Source organism: Bombina bombina, chromosome 6 (genome assembly GCF_027579735.1).
Source record: "Bombina bombina isolate aBomBom1 chromosome 6, aBomBom1.pri, whole genome shotgun sequence".
NCBI classification, from domain to species: Eukaryota; Metazoa; Chordata; class Amphibia; order Anura; family Bombinatoridae; genus Bombina; species Bombina bombina.
In genome coordinates, this window is record NC_069504.1 from 945531549 (window position 1) to 945554070 (window position 22522).

Below are 22522 nucleotides of genomic sequence, written 5' to 3' on the forward strand. Positions count from 1 at the left end.
CTTTATTTTCAACTCCAGAAAATTAGCTTTCCCAGAAACAATGAACTGTAATGAATTTGGAAATCTTACCTTTAAAGGGACATTAAACATCTATAGCTTTTAAGTAAAATGTGTGCTCCTTAGAGAAACCAAAAAATGCAAAAATCACAAACATACGGCCAGATTGCGTTATGAGCTGTGCGGTGCTAACGAGCAGTTTTCTCTCACCGCTCACTTACCTGCAGTGCTGGTATTACAGGTTTTTACAAACCCGGCGTTAAAAAGCACGAAGTGAGCGTTGAGCAAAATTGTGCTCCATACCGCACTTCAATACCAGCGCTGCTTAAGTCAGCGGTGAGCGTTAGCTACGCTGGCTTTTTTTCTCCCGCACCTTTTAAATACCGGTGGTATTTAGAGTTCACAGAAGGGCTGCGTTAGGCTCCAAAAAAGGGAGAGTAGAGCATATTTACCGCCACTGCAACTCTAAATTCCAGCGGTGCTTACGGACGCGGCAAGCTTCAAAAATGTGCTCGTGCACGATTCCCCCATAGGAAACAATGGGGCTGTTTGAGCTGAAAAAAAACCTAACACCTGCAAAAAAGCAGCGTTCAGCTCCTAACGCAGCTACATTGTTTCCTATGGGGAAACACTTCCTAAGTCTGCACCTAACACCCTAACATGTACCCCGAGTCTAAACACCCCTAACCTTACACTTATTAACCCCTAATCTGCCGCCCCCACTATCGCTGACCTCTGCATATTATTATTAACCCCTAATCTGCCGCTCCGTACACCGCCGCAACCTACATTATACCTATGTACCCCTAATCTGCTGCCCCTAACACCGCCGACCCCTATATTATATTTATTAACCCCTAATCTGCCGCCCCCGCTATCGCTGACCCCTGCATATTATTATTAACCCCTAATCTGCCGCTCCGTACACCACCGCAACCTACATTATACCTATGTATCCCTAATCTGCTGCCCCTAACACCGTCGACCCCTATATTATATTTATTAACCCCTAATATGCCGCCCCCAACGTCGCCGCTACCTACCTTGTATTGTATTTAATTAATTTATTAATAGTGTAGTGTTAGGTTTAATTGTAGATAATTGTAGGTAGTTTATTTAATTTATTTATTGATAGTGTAGTGTTAGGTTTAATTGTAACTTAGGTTAGGATTTATTTTACAGGTAATTTTGTAATTATTTTAACTAGGTAACTATTAAATAGTTATTAACTATTTAATAGCTATTGTACATGGTTAAAATAAATACAAAGTTGCCTGTAAAATAAATATTAATCCTAAAATAGCTACAATATAATTATTATTTATATTGTAGCTATATTAGGGTTTATTTTACAGGTAAGTATTTAGATTTAAATAGGAATAATTTATTTAATAAGAGTTAATTTATTTCGTTAGAATAAAATTATATTTAACTTAGGGGGGTGTTAGGGTTAGGGTTTTATTAGAGTAGCGGTGAGCTCCGGTCGGCAGATTAGGGGTTAATACTTGAAGTTAGGTGTCGGCGATGTTAGGGAGAGCAGATTGGGGTTAATACTATTTATTATAGGGTTATTGAGGCGGGAGTGAAGGGTTAATACATTTATTATAGTAGCGGTGCGGTCCGGTCGGCAGATTAGGGGTTAATAAGTGTAGGTAGGTGGCGGCGACGTTGGGGGCGGCATATTAGGGGTTAATAAATATTATGTAGGTGTCGGCGGTATTAGGGGCAGCAGATTAGGGGTACATAGGGATAACGTAGGTGGCGGCGGTGTACGGAGCGGCAGATTAGGGGTTAAAAATTTTAATAGAGCGGCGGCGATGTGGGGGGACCTCGGTTTAGGGGTACATAGGTAGTTTATGGGTGTTAGTGTACTTTAGAGCACAGTAGTTAAGAGCTTTATAAACCGGCGTTAGCCCAGAAAGCTCTTAACTACTGACTTTTTTCTGCGGCTGGAGTTTTGTTGTTAGATTTCTAACGCTCACTTCAGCCAAGACTCTAAATACCAGCATTAGGAAGATCCCATTGAAAAGATAGGATACGCAAATGGTGTAGGGGGATCTGTGGTATGGAAAAGTCGCGGCTGCAAAGTGAGCGTTAGACCCTTTCCTGACTGACTCCAAATACCAGCGGGCGGTAAAAACAAGCGTTAGGAGCCTCTAACGCTGGTTTTGACGGCTACCGCCCAACTCTAAATCTAGCCGATAGATTGCTTCTCCCACAGGAACTCCTAACTTTTCTTCAAGGTTGGTACTACTAATTTAGGTATAGGTTTATTAATTTGTGGTTGGACAGGGTTCACGTGTTGTGAACCTGTCCACATTTCATCACAAATTATGGGCACATTTCTTCCCCTGATTTACGATTATATGAACAAACACATGCACAATGCCACCCCCTTCCCTTGCACAACCAATTGCGTAAGAGTACAGATTGTCAATCGCGCTGGGTAAATGAGTCATGGGTAATTTCCATTCGCCAACTCTAAGGTTTAAACCGCAGCTTCTTAAATATCAGTTTCAGGCTCAAAAGAGTGAACCTGCAATTTTCTGTACTTTTGGAACTTGATCAATGGGATGTAAATTTGCATAAGCAGGACAGTATATGGTAATCTGTGAATATGGGAGGTATGGATAGAAATAAACAAATATAGCTTCAGAAGCATGTTGATGTGTAAATTACTATCACAAACATCTCACTACATCTTGCATGTTTTTTCATACATTTTTTTAAATTTTAGAATAAATGGTGGCTTTTATAATATATTATTCTCTAAACTGTGTATGTCTGATAAATGTTTAAGGGGCTAAGTAAAACATTTTTTTCCAAATATGATAGCAAATTAATACATTACATTCATCATTCAGGGCAGATTATTATGATTGTACAGCTATGCTTATACACTAAATTTGCCTATTTTAAAACCACATTTGCAGAGGAGTCAACTAAAGCATTTGTAAGATTTTTACAAAGTAAAAGTACAATAGTGTGTATCTTACATAAAGTATAAATTAATTAAAGAGTACTTTGCATTATTTGGTATGCATTTAAAAGGCTTCAAGCAATTTAAAACACAAGTGAAAGGTTACAAAAATAATTACAAATCACACATAACATATCTGACAGATTTTTTATAAAAAAAACTTAAAGGAACACTGATCCCAATTTTTTGTGATTCAGATAGAGCATGCCATTTTAAGCAACTTTCTAATTTACTCCTATTAGCAATTTTTATTTGTTCTCTTGCTATCTTTATTTGAAAAAGATGGCATCTAAGTTTTTTGATTGTTTCAGTACTCTGGACAGCACTTTTTTATTGGTGGATGAATTTATCCACCAATCAGCAAGGACAACCCAGGTTGTTCACCAAAAATGGGCCGGCATCTAAACTTACATTCTTGCAGTTCAAATAAAGATACCAAGAGAATGAAGAAAATGTGGGCCAGCTCCTAAGCTTTACATTCCTGCTTTTTAAATAAAGATAGCAAGAGTACAAAGAAAAATTGATAATAGGAGTAAATTAGAAAGTTGCTTAAAATGTCATGCTCTATCTGAATCACAATAGAAAAAATTTGGGTACAGTGTCCCTTTAAATGTTTAATATTAACATATTAAATAAGCATTAGTTGGTTACATTATTTTTAAATGGTTAATATTTGTTTCTGCAGTTTTTGCTTATTTTTGAAAATAATATTTTGAAATAATAAACCTTTTCTAAATCAAAAATCTTAACTATATTGATTAAGACATTATAAACAATATGTAGAAATGTTTATATATATATGTAACAAGTGTAGATCAAGACAGCATTTATGTAAAGGAACCTGGACAAGCTGAAAGGTACGGAAATAAAAAAATCAATACTGTATGTTTTGTATATAAGAAAAAATAAATTGCCCTTTGCAACAGAGGACAATTATTTTGTCTTTTTCAATAAACAAATATGTGCTTCAACACTATTTATAATCTGGCCTTTTCAGTTCACTTCAGATATTAGAAAGGGCATCATTATCAGAATTAACTAAGCTTGAAAATGATAGTATTGGATGATAATTGATCATTAGATTTTTCCTTGTTTCCATAGCAACTAAACTGCTCCTGAATTGAGATTCTATTGCTTTAGACAAGAAAAATCAATAGCATGTGAATCATAATATATCTAAAGGAAATAATAAAAATGGTCACAAACCTGTACTGGAATGAACAACTCCTGATGCAACAGTTTGACCCAGAAGATCATATTGATTCAACCGTGAACCGTCTTCAGCAACAACTACAGACAGGGCTGGCTCCCTTGTCCATGTATATGACACTTCAGCTCTGGTGTAGGCATCTAAAAGCAAGGGAAATGATATGATGTGATATAAAATTTGTAAAATTGTAAGCTATAGAATTAGTTAAAGGGACATAATACTCATATGCTAAATCATTTGCAAGTGATGCTGCATAACTGTAAAAAGCTGATATTAAATGATCACCTGAACAACTCTATATAAAAAGGAAAGATATTCTACTTTACAATTTCTTCAGCTCACAATAGTAAGTGCTCTGTGAACATTTATACTTCAGCGGCTGTTGAGATGCAAGTTGAAAAAACAAAACAAAAAAAAACAATAGCCAATTAGCATCAGCAGTGCTGAGGTTATGCATTGCTTTGCTGTGATCTCATGAGATTTCACTAACATCTAGTGCGACTTCATAGTAAACGTCTTTAAAATAAATAGGAAAATAACATGTCTGTGCCTGCATATGCCAGATGCACATTTCCTTGCAAAATCTTGCACTAGCATTCTGATTGGCTGCTTAAAATCTCTTTATAGTGAGGTGTGAATATCTTCCTATTTTACATAGAGATGTTCAGGTGATATTTTCTGGTCAGCTTTTCACAGATATGCTGCATCACTTTCAAGTGCTTTAGCATTTGGGTATCATCTGAAATTGTGATCAGATCATTGTGTTTTATATTGATATATTGATAAACAAATTTGTTTTTCAGAAAAATAAGACTCATAAATCTTTACTTTAGAGATATAGGAACAGATTACAAGTGGAGCGCTAAATTATTGGGCACCCGCAAAGGGCAAAATAACCAGCCATTACAAGTGGGTGGTTATTGCAACTACGAGCTCATGGTAGCTATTAGAGCTTATAAAATTAACTAGAGATCAGATCTCTGGTTTATTTTAGAATTTTGCCCCAAATGCCCCCAAAATACAGTGTAGTGTATCTTATTAAAAAATAAAGATAGTAGCATGTTTATTTTTAAATAAAATAACTGCACTAGGCAGTATTTTGGGGTTAAAGTTGGCAGTAGTGGGGTGTGCCCAGTAAATATATATCCTTATACATAAACATTTATATTTGCTGCTATCGTTGTGCTACTTACCCCCTTCACTGCGCTTAGGTTTTGTGGCATCTCTGACGTGATCAGAATGAGGCTCCCATTGGAGCCTATGGAAGTGCGCTTTCATTGCTGACAACTTGTAATTCCAGCGCACATTAGCGCGCACTGGTATTACTCAGAGGAGCGCTAATATCGCTTTTGCAAAAACTATGTTTAGCGATCCACTTGGAATCTGGCCCCAAATATATAATAAACTAAGGTTAAAGGAACTGAAACATTTTGAGAATGTAATATAAAATGTTTAATTATTGGTAGTAAGAAAGAAAAAAAAAAACGGTTGGCAAAATAGTTTCATTATTTATGTTGTAAATTAACTTTGAAAATGCAAGGTTTTACTAAATCTGAGAAATGGAAATACACACGGCAAACTTTACAAACCTAATTCTTCTACAAATCTGTCCCTAATTGGTCTTAGCAGAGGTAATAAGATAATATACTGCGATACAATGAACCTTTTGCTCACAAAGGGCTAGATTAAACATGGTGTGCTAACGTTTGCATATCTTGATATCGATTGCACTTTAATTTGCATGCATATTACAAGTTGAAAGTAAACACGTCCACTCAAGCTCAATCTAATTTTACATTGGGTTAGCAGGCCTGAAGACCTCGCGTAAAGGTTATGGGATTAAAAAAAGGGGAAAGTTAAAAGTAAACGCATCCACTCAAGCTCAATCTAATTTTACATTGGGTTAGCATGACTGAGGACCTCGCTTAAAGGGTATGGGCTTAAAAAAAAATTTGCACCAAACACAACATAAATACATTAAAATATACTGTGACACTCATATAACACTATCTGATAAATATATATATATATATATATATATATATATATATATATATATATATATAATTCCAGCCTCTAAAATGTTAAAAGACCTGTATTTATTTAGTTTGGGTCCAAAATTATAGTACAAAGTTTCTTGCCTGTAATAGGCCCATAGTCATGTATCATGTAACAATAATACCCATAAGGGTTCTATGTCTTCATAAGCATTTTTTTTTCTTGTAAAAAATGAGTTCCCTAAAGAAGAAACTGTTTGAAAGAGCTCATGTTTAAATGTTATGTAAACTTACAATTAAGAAAAAACAGTGGCCGATCCAAGTTTCAAAATAGAGTAAGCCCTGTTGCTAAAGGCAGTCCTCAAGTAACAGAAATAGTTATTACTTTCTATGAGATCCAATACCACTTAAAAGCCCCAATAACCCATGACTATCACTATTATAAGTATGAGCCGCAGTGCTCCAGCAGGCTCAATTATATAAACAATTAAAATGCCATAATTATTTTCAGTTTTCATTAATAGTTTTTAAGCATGCAAAACTCAATGTGAAGGATCAAAAATAAATTGTTCTCTGAACTTTAAACCACTCAGAGCAATACAATTAAACAAAGATGTACCCTAACTGCAGATAACTTCCCTGATCCAACCTAACTGCAATTAACCTGGACTGGGACCTCTACATGGTTAACACTTACCATGCTCTCCCATTGAACCCAATCACAATTAACCTTAAATGCATCCTCCCCACCACTAATACACCTAAATCCACTGTTTTTATGCACTTCAACAAAATAAACCCTACAATTTTCCTCACTACAAATAACACTAACAAAGCTGTCTTAACGCACCTCACCACAATTAACCCTAACTCTGACCTCCCCCACTGTAGTTAACATTAATTACAATTTACCCGTCACTACAAAATACCACTAATGGTTGACCCAATCTCTCACTGCATTTAATCCTAATGGCACCTCCCCTCACTAATAAATAATGACAGATCGACCCCCTCTGCAAATCCTTTTTAGCTATAAACATCTCTAGCTTGATTCCCCATCTGTAAGCACTCAAACCTATATGATCTCACTTTCCCACTGCAAAAAATCCCATAACACATAATCTCTAAACATAACCTCCCTAGACAATATAATAAAATTACAATTCCTTTATTTCTACTGGTCCTTCTCTTTTTTATAATAAAAAAAAAAAACACAGTATTGGGTGATTAATCAGGTAAACTATTTTGAACTGTGGATGGACAAGCTTTAAAACTTTAAAACTGAGTTCAAATGCTCCTTTAATTGGTTAATAACATTAAAGTGTTTTCATTTTTTTACAATTACAAAATATATTAACCAATCATGGTTTCAATATTTTATATAAATTTCATGGTGCATTTTTTGGATTAATTGTTTTGTGAAAACTACATTTTGTTACCTAATTTGCATTTGTAATAAAACAAATGCACACGTCTAATAAAATGATCCTCCAGCACTGCAAGATCCATCACAAGATTCTAAAAAGGCAGATTTTGCTATTCTTCTCCAAGGGGGTGTTTCCTTTTTTTCTGTATGTAAAGGAGAGACAGGCCAAATGCAATATAGAACCTCAGAACAAGAGTTTTCTTGCATTTACACTTTGTGTTTTGTATTTATATTATCTTAGACTTCATAAAAATATGTATTACATTTAAACTTTGCACTTTCTATTTTGTATTTTAATGCATATAGATTCTGTAAAGTGCAGTGTATTTAGGATTTTTATTTTACAAATTCTGATTAGGATTTGACAAATTAGGGTCATACTTTGTATTTTTATGTGTATCTTTTACAAATTACATTGCACTTTGCATTTCTTGGACAAGATTACATATGCGGCGTCACCCGCAAAAGCTGGGGATGCCGGTTTTTACGCCATTTTGGTATCACATGTACAGCGCCACAAATAAATGCGGAGCGTATATTTCACCCATTGCCCACAATTTTTACTCCCATAAGCTAACACAGAAAAACGTTGATAATTGGTATCACATATTCAGCTCAAAGACTTATGCAGTGTAAATGGAGACATTTTACTCCATTTTCACCTCGCCACACATAGGCAGGTGCAGCAAACCTTGTGCTGAGTATTTGAGCACCGTAACCCCCTAAAAATAGTAACTAACACCTAACGCATGCACAATATTTTTCTACCTGTCAACCGCCACCCCCCACCACAATAACTAATAAACTATATTAACCCCTAATCCGCCAATCCCCACATCACAAAACATCTAATTAACCTATTAACACCTAATCCGCCAACCCACCACAACACTATATACCTAATAAAGTGATTAACCCCTAAACAGATTAGCGCTGCAGAATCATAACCGATAATAATAATAATGAACCACTTTCACCTCACAACGCAATATACCTTAATAAACTATTAACACCTAATCCGCTATTCACCCATATCGCAAAGTACCTATTAAAACTATTAACCCCTAAACCGCCACCACCTACATTATACTTATGAACCCCTAATCTGCTGCCTCCAACATCGCCAACACCTACATTATATTTATTAACCCCTAATCTGCCGCCCCCAATATCGCCACAACCTACCTACATTTATTAACCCCTAATCTGCCGCCCCCAACGTCGCCGCCACTATATTAAAGTTATTAACCCCTAAACCTAAGTCTAACCCTAACCCTAACACCCCCTAACTTAAATATAATTACAATAAATCTAAATAAATATTCCTATAATTAACTAATGCCTAGATTACGAGTTTTGCGTTAGAGGCTGTGTGGTGCTAACGAGCAGTTTATGCTCACTGCTCACTTGCAGACAGCGCTGGTATTAAGGGTTTTTACAAACCCGGCGTTAGCCGCAAAAAAAGTAAGCGTAGAGCAAAATTTAGCTCCACATCTCACCTCAATACCAGTGCTGCTTACGTAAGCAGTGAGCTGGTAAAACGTGCTCGTGCACGATTTCCCCATAGGAATCAATGGGGGAGATCCGGCTGAAAAAAAAAACACCTGCAAAAAAGCAGCTTAAAGCTTCTAACGCAGCCCCATTGATTCCTATGGGGAAAATACATTTATGTCTACACCTAACACCCTAACATGAACCCCGAGTCTAAACACCCCTAATCTTACACTTATTAACCCCTAATCTGCCACCCCCGACATCGCCGCCTCCTGCATTATATTATTAACCCCTAATCTGCCACTTCGGACACCGCCGCCACCTACATTATACTTATGAACCCCTAATCTGCCGCCCCCAACATCACCAACACCTACATTTTATTTATTACCTCCTAATCTGCCGCCCCCTATGTCGCCGCAACCTACCTACATTTATTAACCCCTAATCTGCCGCCCCCAACGTTGCCGCCACTATAATAAAGTTATTAACCCCTAAACCTAAGTCTAACCCTAACACCCACTAACTTAAATATAATTTAAATAAATCTAAATAAAATTACTATAATTAACTAAATAATTCCTATTTAAAACTAAATACTTACCTATAAAATAAACCCTTAGCTAGCTACAATATAACTAATAGTTACATTGTAGCTAGCTTAGGGTTTATTTTTATTTTACAGGCAACTTTGTATTTATTTTAACTAGGTAGAATAGTTATTAGTTATTAACAATTTAATAACTACCTAGTTAAAATAAAGAAATATTTACCTGTAAATAAAACCTAACCTAAGTTACACTAACACCTAACACTACACTATAATTAAATAAATTACCTAAATCAAATACAATTAATTACAATTAAATAAAATTATCTAAAGTACGGGAAAACCCCCCACTAAATTACAGAAAATAATAAAGAAATTACAAGATCTTTAAACTAATTACACCTACTCTAATCCCCCTAACAAAATAAAAAAGCCTCCCAAAATAAAAAAAAGCCCTACCCTACACTAAATTACAAATAGCCCTTAAAAGGGCCTTTTGCGGGGCATTGCCCCAAAGTAATCAGCTCTTTTACCTGTAAAAAAAAAAGTACAAATACCCCCCAACATTAAAACCCACCACCCACACAACCAACCCTACTCTAAAACCCACCCAATCCCCCTTAAAAAAACCTAACACTAACCCCTTAAAGATCACACTACCGTGAGAAGTCTTCACCCAACCGGGCAGAAGTGGTCCTCCAGACGGGCAGAAGTCTTCATCCAGACGGCATCTTCTATCTTCATCCATCCAGCGCAGAGCGGATCCATCTTCAAGACATCCGACGCGGAGCATCCTCTTCTGTCCAGGCCGATGACTGAATGAAGGTTCCTTTAAATGACGTCATCCAAGATGGCGTCCCTTTAATTCCGATTGGCTAATAGAATTCTATCAGCCAATCAGAATTAAGGTAAAAAAAATCCTATTGGCTGATGCAATCACCCAATAGGATTGAAGTTCATTCCTATTGGCTGATCCAATCAGCCAATAGGATTGAGCTGGCAATCTATTGGCTGTTCCAATCAGCCAATAGAATGCCAGCTCAATCCTATTGGCTGATTGCATCAGCCAATAGGATTTTTCCAACCTTAATTCCGATTGGCTGATATAATTCTATCAGCCAATCGGAATTGAAGGGATGCCATCTTGGATGACGTCATTTAAAGGAACCTTCATTCAGTCATTGACCGTGGACAGAAGAGGATGCTCCGCGTCGGATGTCTTGAAGATGGACCAGCTCTGCACCGGATGGATGAAGATAGAAGATGCCGTCTGGATGAAGATTTCTGCCTGTCTGGAGGACCACTTCTGCCCGGTTGGATGAACACTTCTGCCTGTCTGGAGGACCACTTCTACCAGGTTGGGTGAAGACGTCTCCCGGGAAGGTTATCTTCAAGGGGTTAGTGTTAGGTTTTTTTAAGGGGGAATTGGGTAGGTTTTAGAGTAGGGTTGGTTGTGTGGGTGGTGGGTTTTAATGTTGGGGGGGTATTTGTACTTTCTTTTTTACAGGTAAAAGAGCTGATTACTTTGGGGCAATGCCCCGCAAAAGGCCCTTTTAAGGGCTATTTGTAATTTAGTGTAGGGTAGGGCTTTTTTATTTTGTTAAGGGAATTAGAGTAGGTGTAATTAGTTTAAAAATCTTGTAATTTCTTTATTATTTTCTGTAATTTAGTGGGTGGGGTCTCATACTTTAGATAATTGTATTTATTTGTAATTAATTGTATTTATTTAATTATAGTGTAGTGTTAGGTGTTAGTGTAACTTAGGTTAGGTTTTATTTTACAGGTAAATTTGTCTTTATTTTAACTAGGTAGTTATTAAATAGTTAATAACTATGTAATAACTATTGTACCTAGATAAAATAAATACAAAGTTGCCTGTAAAATAAAAATAAACCCTAAGCTAGCTACAATGTAACTATTAGTTATATTGTCTCTAATTTAGGGTTTATTTTATAGGTAAGTATTTAGTTTTAAATAGGAATTATTTAGTTAATGATAGTAATTTTATTTAGATTTTTTTGTAATTATATTTAAGTTAGGGGGTTAGGGTTAGACTTAGGTTTAGGGGTTAATACATTTAATATAGTGGCGGCGACGTTGGGGCAGCAGATTAGGGGTTAATAAATGTAGGTAGGGACGGCAGATTAGGGTTTAATAATATTTAACTAGTGTTTGCGATGCGGGAGTGTGGCGGTTTAGGGGTTAATATTTTTATTAAAGTGGCGGCGATGTGGGGGGGGCTCAGTTTAGGGGTTAATAGGTAGTTTATGGGTATTAGTGTACTTTTTAGCACTTTAGTTAAGAGTTTTATGCTACGGCGTTGTAGTGTAAAACTCTTAACTACTGACTTTAAAATGCAGTACCAGTCTTGACAGGAGAGGTTCTACCACTCACTTTTGGTCAGACTCATAATACCAGCGCTATGCAAGTCCCATTGAAAATATAGGATACGCAATTGACGTAAGTGGATTTGCGGTATTTCCGAGTCTGGCCAAAAAAGTGAGCGGTACACCTGTACCTGCAAGACTCGTAATACCAGCAGGCGTTAAAAAGCAGCGTTAGGACCTCTTAACGCTGCTTTTTAACCCTAACGCACAACTCAGAATCTAGGCCTAAATTATTCCTATTTAAAACTAAATACTTACCTATTAAATAAACCCTAACGGCGAGATTACGAGTTTGGCTTTAACAGGGGTGCGTTGCTAACAAGGCTTTTTTTTCCACCGCTCCCTTAAGCCAACGGTGGTATTACAGGTTTTTTTAAACCTGGCGTTAGCCGCAAAAAGGTGAGCATAGAGCAGAATTTAGCTCCACATCTCACCTCAATACCAGCGTTGCTTACGGTAGCGGTAAGCTGGCTAAACATGCTTGTGCATGATTTCCCCATAGGAAACAATGGGGCTGAGCTGGCTGGAAAAAACCTAACACCTGCAAAAAAGCAGCGTCCAGCTTCTAACGCAGTCCCATTGTTTCCTAGGGGAAAATAAAAAATATGTCTAAACCCTAACATGAACCCCGAGTCTAAACACCCCTAATCTTACACTTATTTAACCCCTAATCTGCTGCCCGACATAGTTGCCACCTGCATAATATTATTAACCCCTAATCTGCCGCTCCGGACATCACCGACACCTACATTTTATTTATGAACCCCTAATATACTGCCCCCAACATCGCCACCACCTACATTATACTTATAAACCACTAATCTGATGCCCCCAATGTCGCCACCACCTACCTACAATTATTAACCCCTAATCTGACGACCGGACATCGCCGCCACTTTAATAAATGTATTAACCCATAAACCGCCGCACTCCCGCCTCGCAAACACTAGTTAAATTTTATTAACCCCTAATCTTCCCCCCCTCAACGTCGTCGACACCTACCTACATTTATTAACCCCTAATCTTCCGACCCCAACGTCCCCACTACTATAATAAATTTATTAACCCCTAAACCTAAGTCTAACCCTAAGTCTAACCCCCTGCTAACTTAAATATAACTTAAATTAAACAAAATGAATGTAACACAATTAAATAAATTAATCCTATTTAAAACTAAATACTTACCGATAAAATAAACCTTAAAGGGACACTATACCCACATTTTTTCTTTCGTGATTCAGATAGAGCATGAAATTTTAAGCAACTTTATAATTTACTCCTATTATCAAATTTTCTTTATTCTCTCGGTATCTTTATTTGAAATGCAAGAATGTAAGTTTAGATGCCGGCCCATTTTTGGTGAACAACCTAGGTTGTCCTTGCTGATTGGTGGATAAATTCATCCACCAATCAAAAACTGCTGTCCAGAGTACTGAACCAAGAAAAAAGCTGAGATGTCTTCTTTTTCAAATAAAGATAGCAAGAGAACGAAGAAACATTGATAATAGGAGTAAATTAGAAAGTTGCTTAAAATTGCATGCTCTATCTGAATCATGAAATAATAAATTTGGGTTCAGTGTCCCTTTAAGCTAGCTACAATATAACTAATAGTTACATTGTAGCTATCTTAGGATTTATATTTATTTTACAGGGAACTTTGTATTTATTTTAACTAGGTACAATAGTTATTAAATAGTTATTAACTATTTAATAACTACCTAGCTAAAATAAGTACAAAATTCCCTGTAAAATAAATCCTAACCTAAGTTACAATTACACCTAACACTACGCTATCATTAAATAAATTACCTAAACTAACTACAAGTGTACTTTGTAGCACTTTAGTTAGAGTTTTATGTTCAGGCCCATAAAACTCTTAACTACTGACTTTCAAATGCGGTCAAAGTCTTGACAGGAGAGGGTCTACCGTTCACTTCTTCCAAGACTCGTAATACCAGCGTTAGGCAAATCCCATTAAAAAGATATTATACGCAATTGATGTAAGGGGATTTGCGGTAGCCTTGAGTCGCGGAAGAAAAGTGAGCGGTGAGCCTCTACCTGTCAGACTAGTAATACCAGTGTTAGGTAAAAAGCAGCATTTGGACCTCTCAACGCTGCTTTTTAAGGCTAACGCCAAACTCGGAATCTCGGTGTATGATAGCTACAATATAACTAATAGTTACATTTTAGCTATCTTAGGGTATATTTTTATTTTACAGGCAAGTTTGTATTTATTTTAACTAGGTAGAATAGTTATTAAATAGTTATTAACTATTTAATAACTACCTAGCTAAAATAAATATAAAAGTACCTGTAAAATAAAACCTAACCTAAGTTACACTAACACCTAACACTACACTATAATTAAATAAATTAACTAAATTAAATTAAATTAGCTAAAGTACAAAAAACAACACTAAATTACATAAAATAATAAACAAATTACAGATATTTAAACTAATTAACCTAATCTAATAGCCCTATTAAAATAAAAAAAGCCCCCCCCCCAATAAAAAAAACCCTAGCCTAATCTAAACTACCAATAGCCCTTAAAAGGGCCTTTTGCGGGGCATTGTCCCAAAGTAATCAGCTCTTTTACATGTAAAAATAAATACAAACAACCCCCCAACAGTAAAACCCACCACCCACACAAACAACCCCCCAAATAAAATACTAAACTAAAAAAACTAAGCTCCCCATTGCCCTGAAAAGGGCATTTGGATGGGCATTGAAATTAAAAGTGCAGTTAGCTCTATTGCAGCCCAAATTCCCTAACCTAAAAATAAAACCCACCCAATACACCCTTAAAAAAAACCCAGCACTAACCCCCTGAAGATCGACTTACCGGGAGAAGTCTTTATCCAAGCCGGGCCGAAGTTCTCAACGAAGCTGGGAGAAGTCTTCATCCAAGCCGGGCGAAGTGGTCCTCCAGACGGGCAAAAGTCTTCATCCAGACGGCATCTTCTATCTTTATCCATCCGGCGCGGAGCTGGTCCATCTTCAAGACATCGGACATGGAGCATCCTCTTCATCCAATGACTAAAACTGAATGAAGGTACCATTAAGGGACATCATCCAAGATGGCGTCCCTTAGATTCCGAGTTGGTTTTAATAGGTAATTTGCAATGTGGGCTAAATACTTTTAATAGGGACTTTGAGATGTGGGTGAATGGCGGATTAGGGGTTAATACATTTATTAGGTAGTTTGCAATGTTGGGGTTGGAGGTAGATTGCGATGTGGGTGAATAACAGATTAGGGGTTAATAGTTTAATTAGGCATATTGCGTTGTAGGGGGTTTGTCGGTTTAGGGGCTAATACTTTTTTAATATTAGTTCTGATATGGGTTTGATGGCGGATATAGTGGTTTTATGTGCTAGGTTTATTTTTGGGAGGCGTGTTAGACTTTTACGGGAGATTTTATATTTTTAAAAAAGAAAAAAATTGTAGGCGCCTGCATTTTCTAAAGTGCCGTAAGTCACTGGCAACTCCAGAAATTTGCATTTACACTAATTTCTGGACATCGCTTGTTTATCCGACTTACGGCACTTTATGAACTGCCGGCAGGGTTTAATTGATACCCCGATGTGCAAGATGACATTTCGGGTGGCGCGGGTTTCAGCAGTTGCACTGAAGCTTGCGCCGCATATGTAATCTTGCCCGTTATGTTTAAAATAAAACTGACACCTTCAGTTTTCCAGACAGCTTCATTATTTCTAAGAGCCCAATGATCAAATTTTCTCTAGTTTGAAGATAAGTTATAGTGTAGACTTCAGAGGGACTGAACTCACTGAATTCTATAAGAAAAAGGTCAGAACTTGGAAATCCTAGAGAGATATGAGAGATGCCTTCCATAGAAAGTAATGAGGCTCTCTGGGATGCAGAATTTCACATGGTAGAGTGAAATTAAGAGGAAAACACCCAGGACTGATATAAAGTCTTAGTTTTCAGCAAATACAAATACAAACTTCCAGAACTATTCACGAACGGGCGAACCGGGCGAACCGCCATAGACTTCAATAGGCAGGCAAACTTTAAAACCCACAGGGACTCTTTCTGGCCACAATAGTGATGGAAACGTTGTTTCAAGGGGACTAACACCTGGACTGTGGCATGCCGGAGGGGGATCCATGGCAAAACTCCCATGGAAAATTACATAGTTGATACAGAGTCTGGTTTTAATACATAAAGGGCATAATTCACCTAACATTCCTAAATTGTTTGGAATAACATGCTTTAAAACATCAGGTAGGATGTTGTATCGATCAGGTAGTGTAAGGGTTATGCCCGCTTCAAAGTGACAGACCAAACTCCCCGTTTAAAGGGACAGTCTACACCATAATTTTTATTGTTTTAAAAGATAGATAATACCTTTATTAGCCATTTCCCAGTTTTGCATAACTAACACATTTATAATAATATACTTTTAACCTCTGTGATTATCTTGTATCTAAGCCTCTGCAAACTGCCCCTTTTTTCAGTTCTTTTGACAGACTTGCAGTCTAGCCAATCAGTGCCTGCTCCCAGATAACTTCTCGTGCACAAGCACAGGGTTATCTATATGAAATACGTGAACTAACACCCTCTAGTGGTGAAAAACTGTTAAAATGCAATCTGAAAGAGGTGGGCTTCAAGGTCTAAGAAATTAGAATATAAACCTCCTAGGTTAAGCTTTCAACTAAGAATACCAAGAGAACAAAGCAAAATTGTTGATAAAAGTAAATTGGAAAATTGTTTAAAAATACATGCTCTATCTGAATCATGAAAGTTTATTTTGGCCTAGACTGTCCCTTTAACGCACCGCAAACAACCGCAAACAGTCCATTTGCACAACTGCAAACTCCCCATTTGCACAAGGTTGGATACCAAGCTAGCCATGTCCCGTTCCTTGTCCTCACTGATGTCATTGAAGGTCTCTTCCTCCACCCAGCCACGTACAACACCAAGGGCCCCCGAAAGGTGACAACAAGCCCCCTGGGATGCCTGCTGTGTTTGATTTTCCACCTCCTCAAAGCCACCTTCCTCCTCTGACTCCTCTTCTTCAGACTCCTCTCTCTGTGTTGCCTCTCTCTGCGTTATTATAAGGTGTGTTAAGTAGTACTATTCCTATCAGTTTAATCCCTGTTACGTCCCCTATCAGGTGACGTGTATATGGCATCGATTTTAGGAACCGGGAGATGGAAAAAGATGCTTGGTCGGTCCTCCTACTTCAAATTTGGGGCACTGCATGCAATCTAATGTACCACCAGATATGAGTGGTGTGTTAAGTAGTTCTATTCTTATCAGTTTAATCCCTGTTACGTCCCCTATCAGGGGACGTGTATATGGCATCGATTTTAGGAACCGGGAGATGGAAAAAGATGCTTGGTCGGTCCTCCTACTTCAAATTTGGGGCACCGCGCGTGCAATCTAATGTGCCACCAGATAGGAGTGGTGTGTTAAGTAGTTCTATTCTTATCAGTTTAATCCCTGTTACGTCCCCTATCAGGGGACGTGTATATGGCATCAATTTTAGGAACCGGGAGATGGAAAAAGATTCTTGATCGGTCCTCCTACTTCAAATTTGGGGCACTGCGTGTTCAATCTAATGTGCCACCAGATAGGAGTGGTGTGTTAAGTAGTACTATTCTTATCAGTTTAATCCCTGTTACGTCCCCTATCAGGGGACGTGTATATGGCATGGATTTTAGGAACCGGGAGATGGAAAAAGATGCTTGGTCGGTCCTCCTACTTAAAATTTGGGGCACTGCACATGCAATCTAATGTTCCACCAGATAGGAGTGGTGTGCTAAGTAGTACTATTCCTATCAGTTTAATCCCTGTTATGTGCCTTTTTTATTGGTTTGGTTTTTGAAGCCACAGTGCAGCACCAGAGGCCAGGAAAATTAGGCATGTATACATGCCTGAAAAATTAGGTATTGTTGCAGCCGCTGCTGTAGCAGCAGACAGAAAAATTGATGTTTGTTTCACAGGCAGAAAGTGCCCTAAAACTTTGCGGCTTGAACCCTAGTTGGTGGCGGATAAGTCACGCAAGTCATCCGGCATTCAGAGATAAAATACAGCAGCATGTGGACCATTTTTAGCCCAAGGCAGCTCATCTCATCAGGCCTTTATTAGTTGAATGCATCGCCCACTGTAAGTCCCTTAGGGATCCATCCCTCATTAATCTTAATAAAGGTGAGGTAATCTAGACTTTTTTGACCTAGGCGACTTCTCTTCTCAGTGACAATACCCAATACCTCCTGCTGCACTGAAGGTCCTTTCTGACAGGACACTTGAAGAGGGGTAGGCCAGAAGTTCTATCGCAAATTGGGATAGCTCAGGCCACAGGTCAAGCCTGCACACCCAGTAGTCAAGGGGTTCATCGCTCCTCAGAGTGTCGATATCTGCAGTTAAGGCGAGGTAGTCTGCTACCTGTCGGTCGAGTCGGTCTCTGAGGGTGGACCCCGAAGGGCTGTGGCGATGCGTAGGACTTAAAAAGCTTTGCATGTCCTCCATCAACAACACGTCTGTAAAGCGCCCTGTCCTTGCCGGCGTGGTCGTGGGAGTCGAGGATTACTTTCACCTCTTCCCCTGTTAGATTCCCGTTGTGCTGTGACATCACCCTTATACGCTGTGTAAAGCATACTTTTTAATTTATTTTGGAACTGCTGCATCCTTTCAGACTTGCGGAAATTCAGTAACATTTCAGGCACTTTATGCTTATACCGAGGGTCTAGTAGCATGGACACCCAGTACAGGTTGTTCTCCTTCAGCCTTTTTATACAAGGGTCCCTCAACAGGCACGACAACATGAAAGACCCCATTTGTACAAGGTTGGATGCCGAGCTACTCATATCCCGTTCCTCGTCCTCAGTGATCTCACTGAAGGTATCTTCTTCCCCCCTGCCACGTACAACACCACGGGTACTAGATAGGTGACAATGAGCACCCTGGGATGCCTGTTGTGCTTGGTCTTCCTCCTCCTCCTCAAAGCCACATTCCTCTTCTGACTCCTCTTCCTCACAATCCTCTTCCAGCGTTGCCGCAGGTCCAGCAAGCGATGCTGATAAGGTTGTTTCTGGTGGTGATGGTGACCACAACTCTTCCTCTTCATGCTCATCTACGGCCTGATCCAGCACTCTTCGCAGGGCACGCTCCAGGAAGAAAACAAATGGTATGATGTCGCTGATGGTGCCTTCGGTTTAACTGACTAGGTTTGTCACCTCCTCAAAAGGATGCATGAGCCTACAGGCATTGCGCATGAGCGTCCAGTAACGTGGCAAAAAAATTCCCAGCTCCGCAGAGGCTGTCCTAGCACCCCGGTCATACAAATAGTCGTTAACGGCTTTTTCATGTTGGATCAGGCGGTCGAACATTAGGAGTGTTGAATTCCAACGTGTCGGGCTGTCGCAAATCAAGCGCCTCACTGGCATGTTGTTTCGCCGCTGGATATCTGAAAAGTGTGCCATGGCCGTGTTGGAATGCCTGAAATGGCCACACACCTTCCTGACCTGCTTCAGGACGTCCTGTAAGCCTGGGTACTTATGCACAAAGCGTTGTACGATCAGATTACACACATGTTGTGCCATGCACGGCACATGTGTCAACTTGCCCAAATTCAATGCCGCCAACAAATTACTTCCATTGTCACTAACCACTTTGCCGATCTCCAGTTGGTGCGGAATCAGCCACTGATCCACCTGTGCGTTCAGGGCGGACAGGAGTGCTGGTCCAGAGTGACTCTCTGCTTTCAGGCAAGTCAACCCCAAGACGGCGTGACACTGCCGTATCGGAGATGTGGAATAGTACTTGGGGAGCTGGGGGGGTGCCGTTGATGTGGAGCAAGACGCAGCAGCAGAAGAGGACTCAGCCAAGGAGGTTATGGAAGAGGATGGAGTAAGAGGAGTAGAGGAGGTGGCAGCAGGCCTGCCTGCAAGTCGTGGCGGTGTCACCAACTCCTCTGCAGAGCCACACATTCCATGCTTGGCAGCCGTCAGCAGGTTTACCCAATGCGCAGTGTAGGTGATATACCTGCCCTGACCATGCTTTGCAGACCAGTTATCAGTGGTCAGATGGACCCTTGCCCCAACACTATGTGCCAGATATGCCATTACTTCCTTTTGCACAATCGAGTACAGGTTGGGAATTGCCTTTTGTGCAAAGAAATTTCGGCCGGGTACCTTCCACTGCGGTGTCCCAATAGCTACAAATTTTTTGAACGCCTCAGACTCCACCAGCTTGTATGGTAAAAGCTGGCGGGCTAAGAGTTCAGTCAAGCCAGCTGTCAGATGCCGGGCAAGGGGGTGACTTTGTCACTTTGGCTTCTTACGCTCAAACATGTCCTTGACAGACACCTGACTGTGGGCAGATGAGCAGGAACTTCTCAAGGTGAGACACGGAGTGGCGGATGGTTGAGAGGGGGCAAGGAGGACAGCAGTGGTTGACGTGGATGAAGATTCTGGACCAGGAGGAGGATGGCGGCTTTGAGTTTGTGTGCTGCTTGTACTCATGTGTTGATCCCATAGGCGTTTGTGATGTGCGATCATGTGCCTTCGAAAAGCAGTTGTACCTAGGTGGGTGTTGGACTTCCCACGACTCAGTTTCTATTGGCACAGGTTGCAAATGGCATCGCTGTTGTCAGAGGACAACACACACAAACAATGCCACACTGCTGAGCTCTGCAATGACGGCATTCTGGTTGTGGCAACAGCACGCGTTGATTGGCGTGCTGTCTGGCTGACCCCGGGTGCCGATGCATGCTGTCTGACTGTGCCACTAGCTCCTTGCGACGACCTCCCCCTCCTTCCAACTCGTCTCCTCCTCCTCTCTGTCTCCCCATCTGAACTTTCCCCCTCTTCTTCTTCTCTTCTAGCGGGCACCCACGTGACATCCACGGACGCATCGTCATCATCAACCACTTCACTTGTATCTGACAACTCAGCAAAGGAAGCAGCAGCGGGTACAACATCATCATCATCACACCGTACGTCCATGTGTGTAATGCTGCCTGACTGAGACATATCCCTGTTATCTACATCCTCTGGCAATAATGGTTGCGCATCACTATCACTCATTTCTTCCAACTGGTGTGTAAATAACTCCTCTGACAGATCAAGGGAAGCGGCTGTGGTGCTAGTGTTGGTGGTGGCAGCAGGCGGGCGAGTGGTAACTTGAGAGGTGCCCGAAGCTAAGCTGGAGGAGGATGGTGCGTCAAGGTTCCGAGCGAAGCTGTAGAAGATTAGGTGTCCTGTGTTAGCCAGTCAACTATGTCCTCAGAAATGTTCGAGTTCGGGGTATGTGGCCTCTGAACACTGGGCATTATTCTAGGGCCAAAGGGAATCACAGCACCACAAACACGACGGCCCCTGCGTGGTGGCCTGCCTCTGCCGGTCATTTTTTTTTTCGATTAGTGGTGCTATGCGTGCAAGCTACTGTGACAACAGATATGAGTGGCACTGTGCACTGGCAGAAGTTGGCAGAGTAGACGCTGTAGGCCTGACACACACTAACTGCTAGACAACTAATTGCTATTCAATCTATTACAGTCAAAAAAAAAAATTTTTTTTTTAAATGTACACTACCGTTACACCAGATATGAGCTGCACTGGTGTGACACTGTGCCCTGGCAGGCACTGAAATGCACACGTGTGAAGGAAACTGACTGCTATTATTTAACACAGTCAAAAAAGTTTTTTTTTTTTTTAAATATATAGGGAGCGGATCAAACATTGCATATGTTCACCCACCGCGGCGAACGCGAACATGCTATGTTCGTCGGGAACTATTCGGCGGCGAACTATTCACAACATCACTACTTTTATATAATAACGGAGTTATTATATATATATTATACGGATATTAACAATATAGAACAGTGACTGGTATATAATTGGAACATAATTGGAACTTTTAATCCTGCTTACGCTGCTGTCTCTCCTCTCTCATCAGGTATGTGCTTAACAAGGACTCCATTTTAAACTGCAACACATATTAGAACTGCATATTTCCCCCAAAAAACTGTATTTCTCTCTGGTATGTGCTTAACAAGGACTCCATTTTAAACTGCAACACATATTAGAACTGCATATTTCCCCCAAAAAACGATATTTCTCTCTGGTATGTGCTTAACAAGGACTCCATTTTAAACTGCAACACATATTAGAACTGCATATTTCCCCCAAAAAACTGTATTTCTCTCTGGTATGTGCTTAACAAGGACTCCATTTTAAACTGCAACACATATTAGAACTGCATATTTCCCCCAAAAAACTGTACCTTTATAAAAAAAAACACCTTTCTTTTCTGTGTCTTCCATTTTGATAAGAAAAGTGCCATTTGCAATCAATGTTTGTTTAGGCCTTGTTTGATCCTGCTCTAATTTATGACCTATGCTAATTAGGATCATGTGACTGTTATTACCTTTAAATTGAATATCCCCAGCTTGTTACATCAAGCTTAGCTTGTTAGATCAGCACTGCATGTGTGTAGTTCCCTAAGTGTG

General features: G+C 39.5%; 1 protein-coding gene across 1 annotated transcript in view; it reads right to left on the reverse strand.

Annotated features, from left to right (window-relative positions):
* GABRA1 (gamma-aminobutyric acid type A receptor subunit alpha1) overlaps nucleotides 1-22522 on the reverse strand; it is a 324076-nt gene that overhangs the window by 220458 nt on the left and 81096 nt on the right. Inside the window, exon 7 of the mRNA XM_053718584.1 lies at nucleotides 4184-4327. Within this exon, the coding sequence (XP_053574559.1) occupies nucleotides 4184-4327 (144 nt within the window). The remainder of the gene's footprint in view (nucleotides 1-4183; nucleotides 4328-22522) is intronic.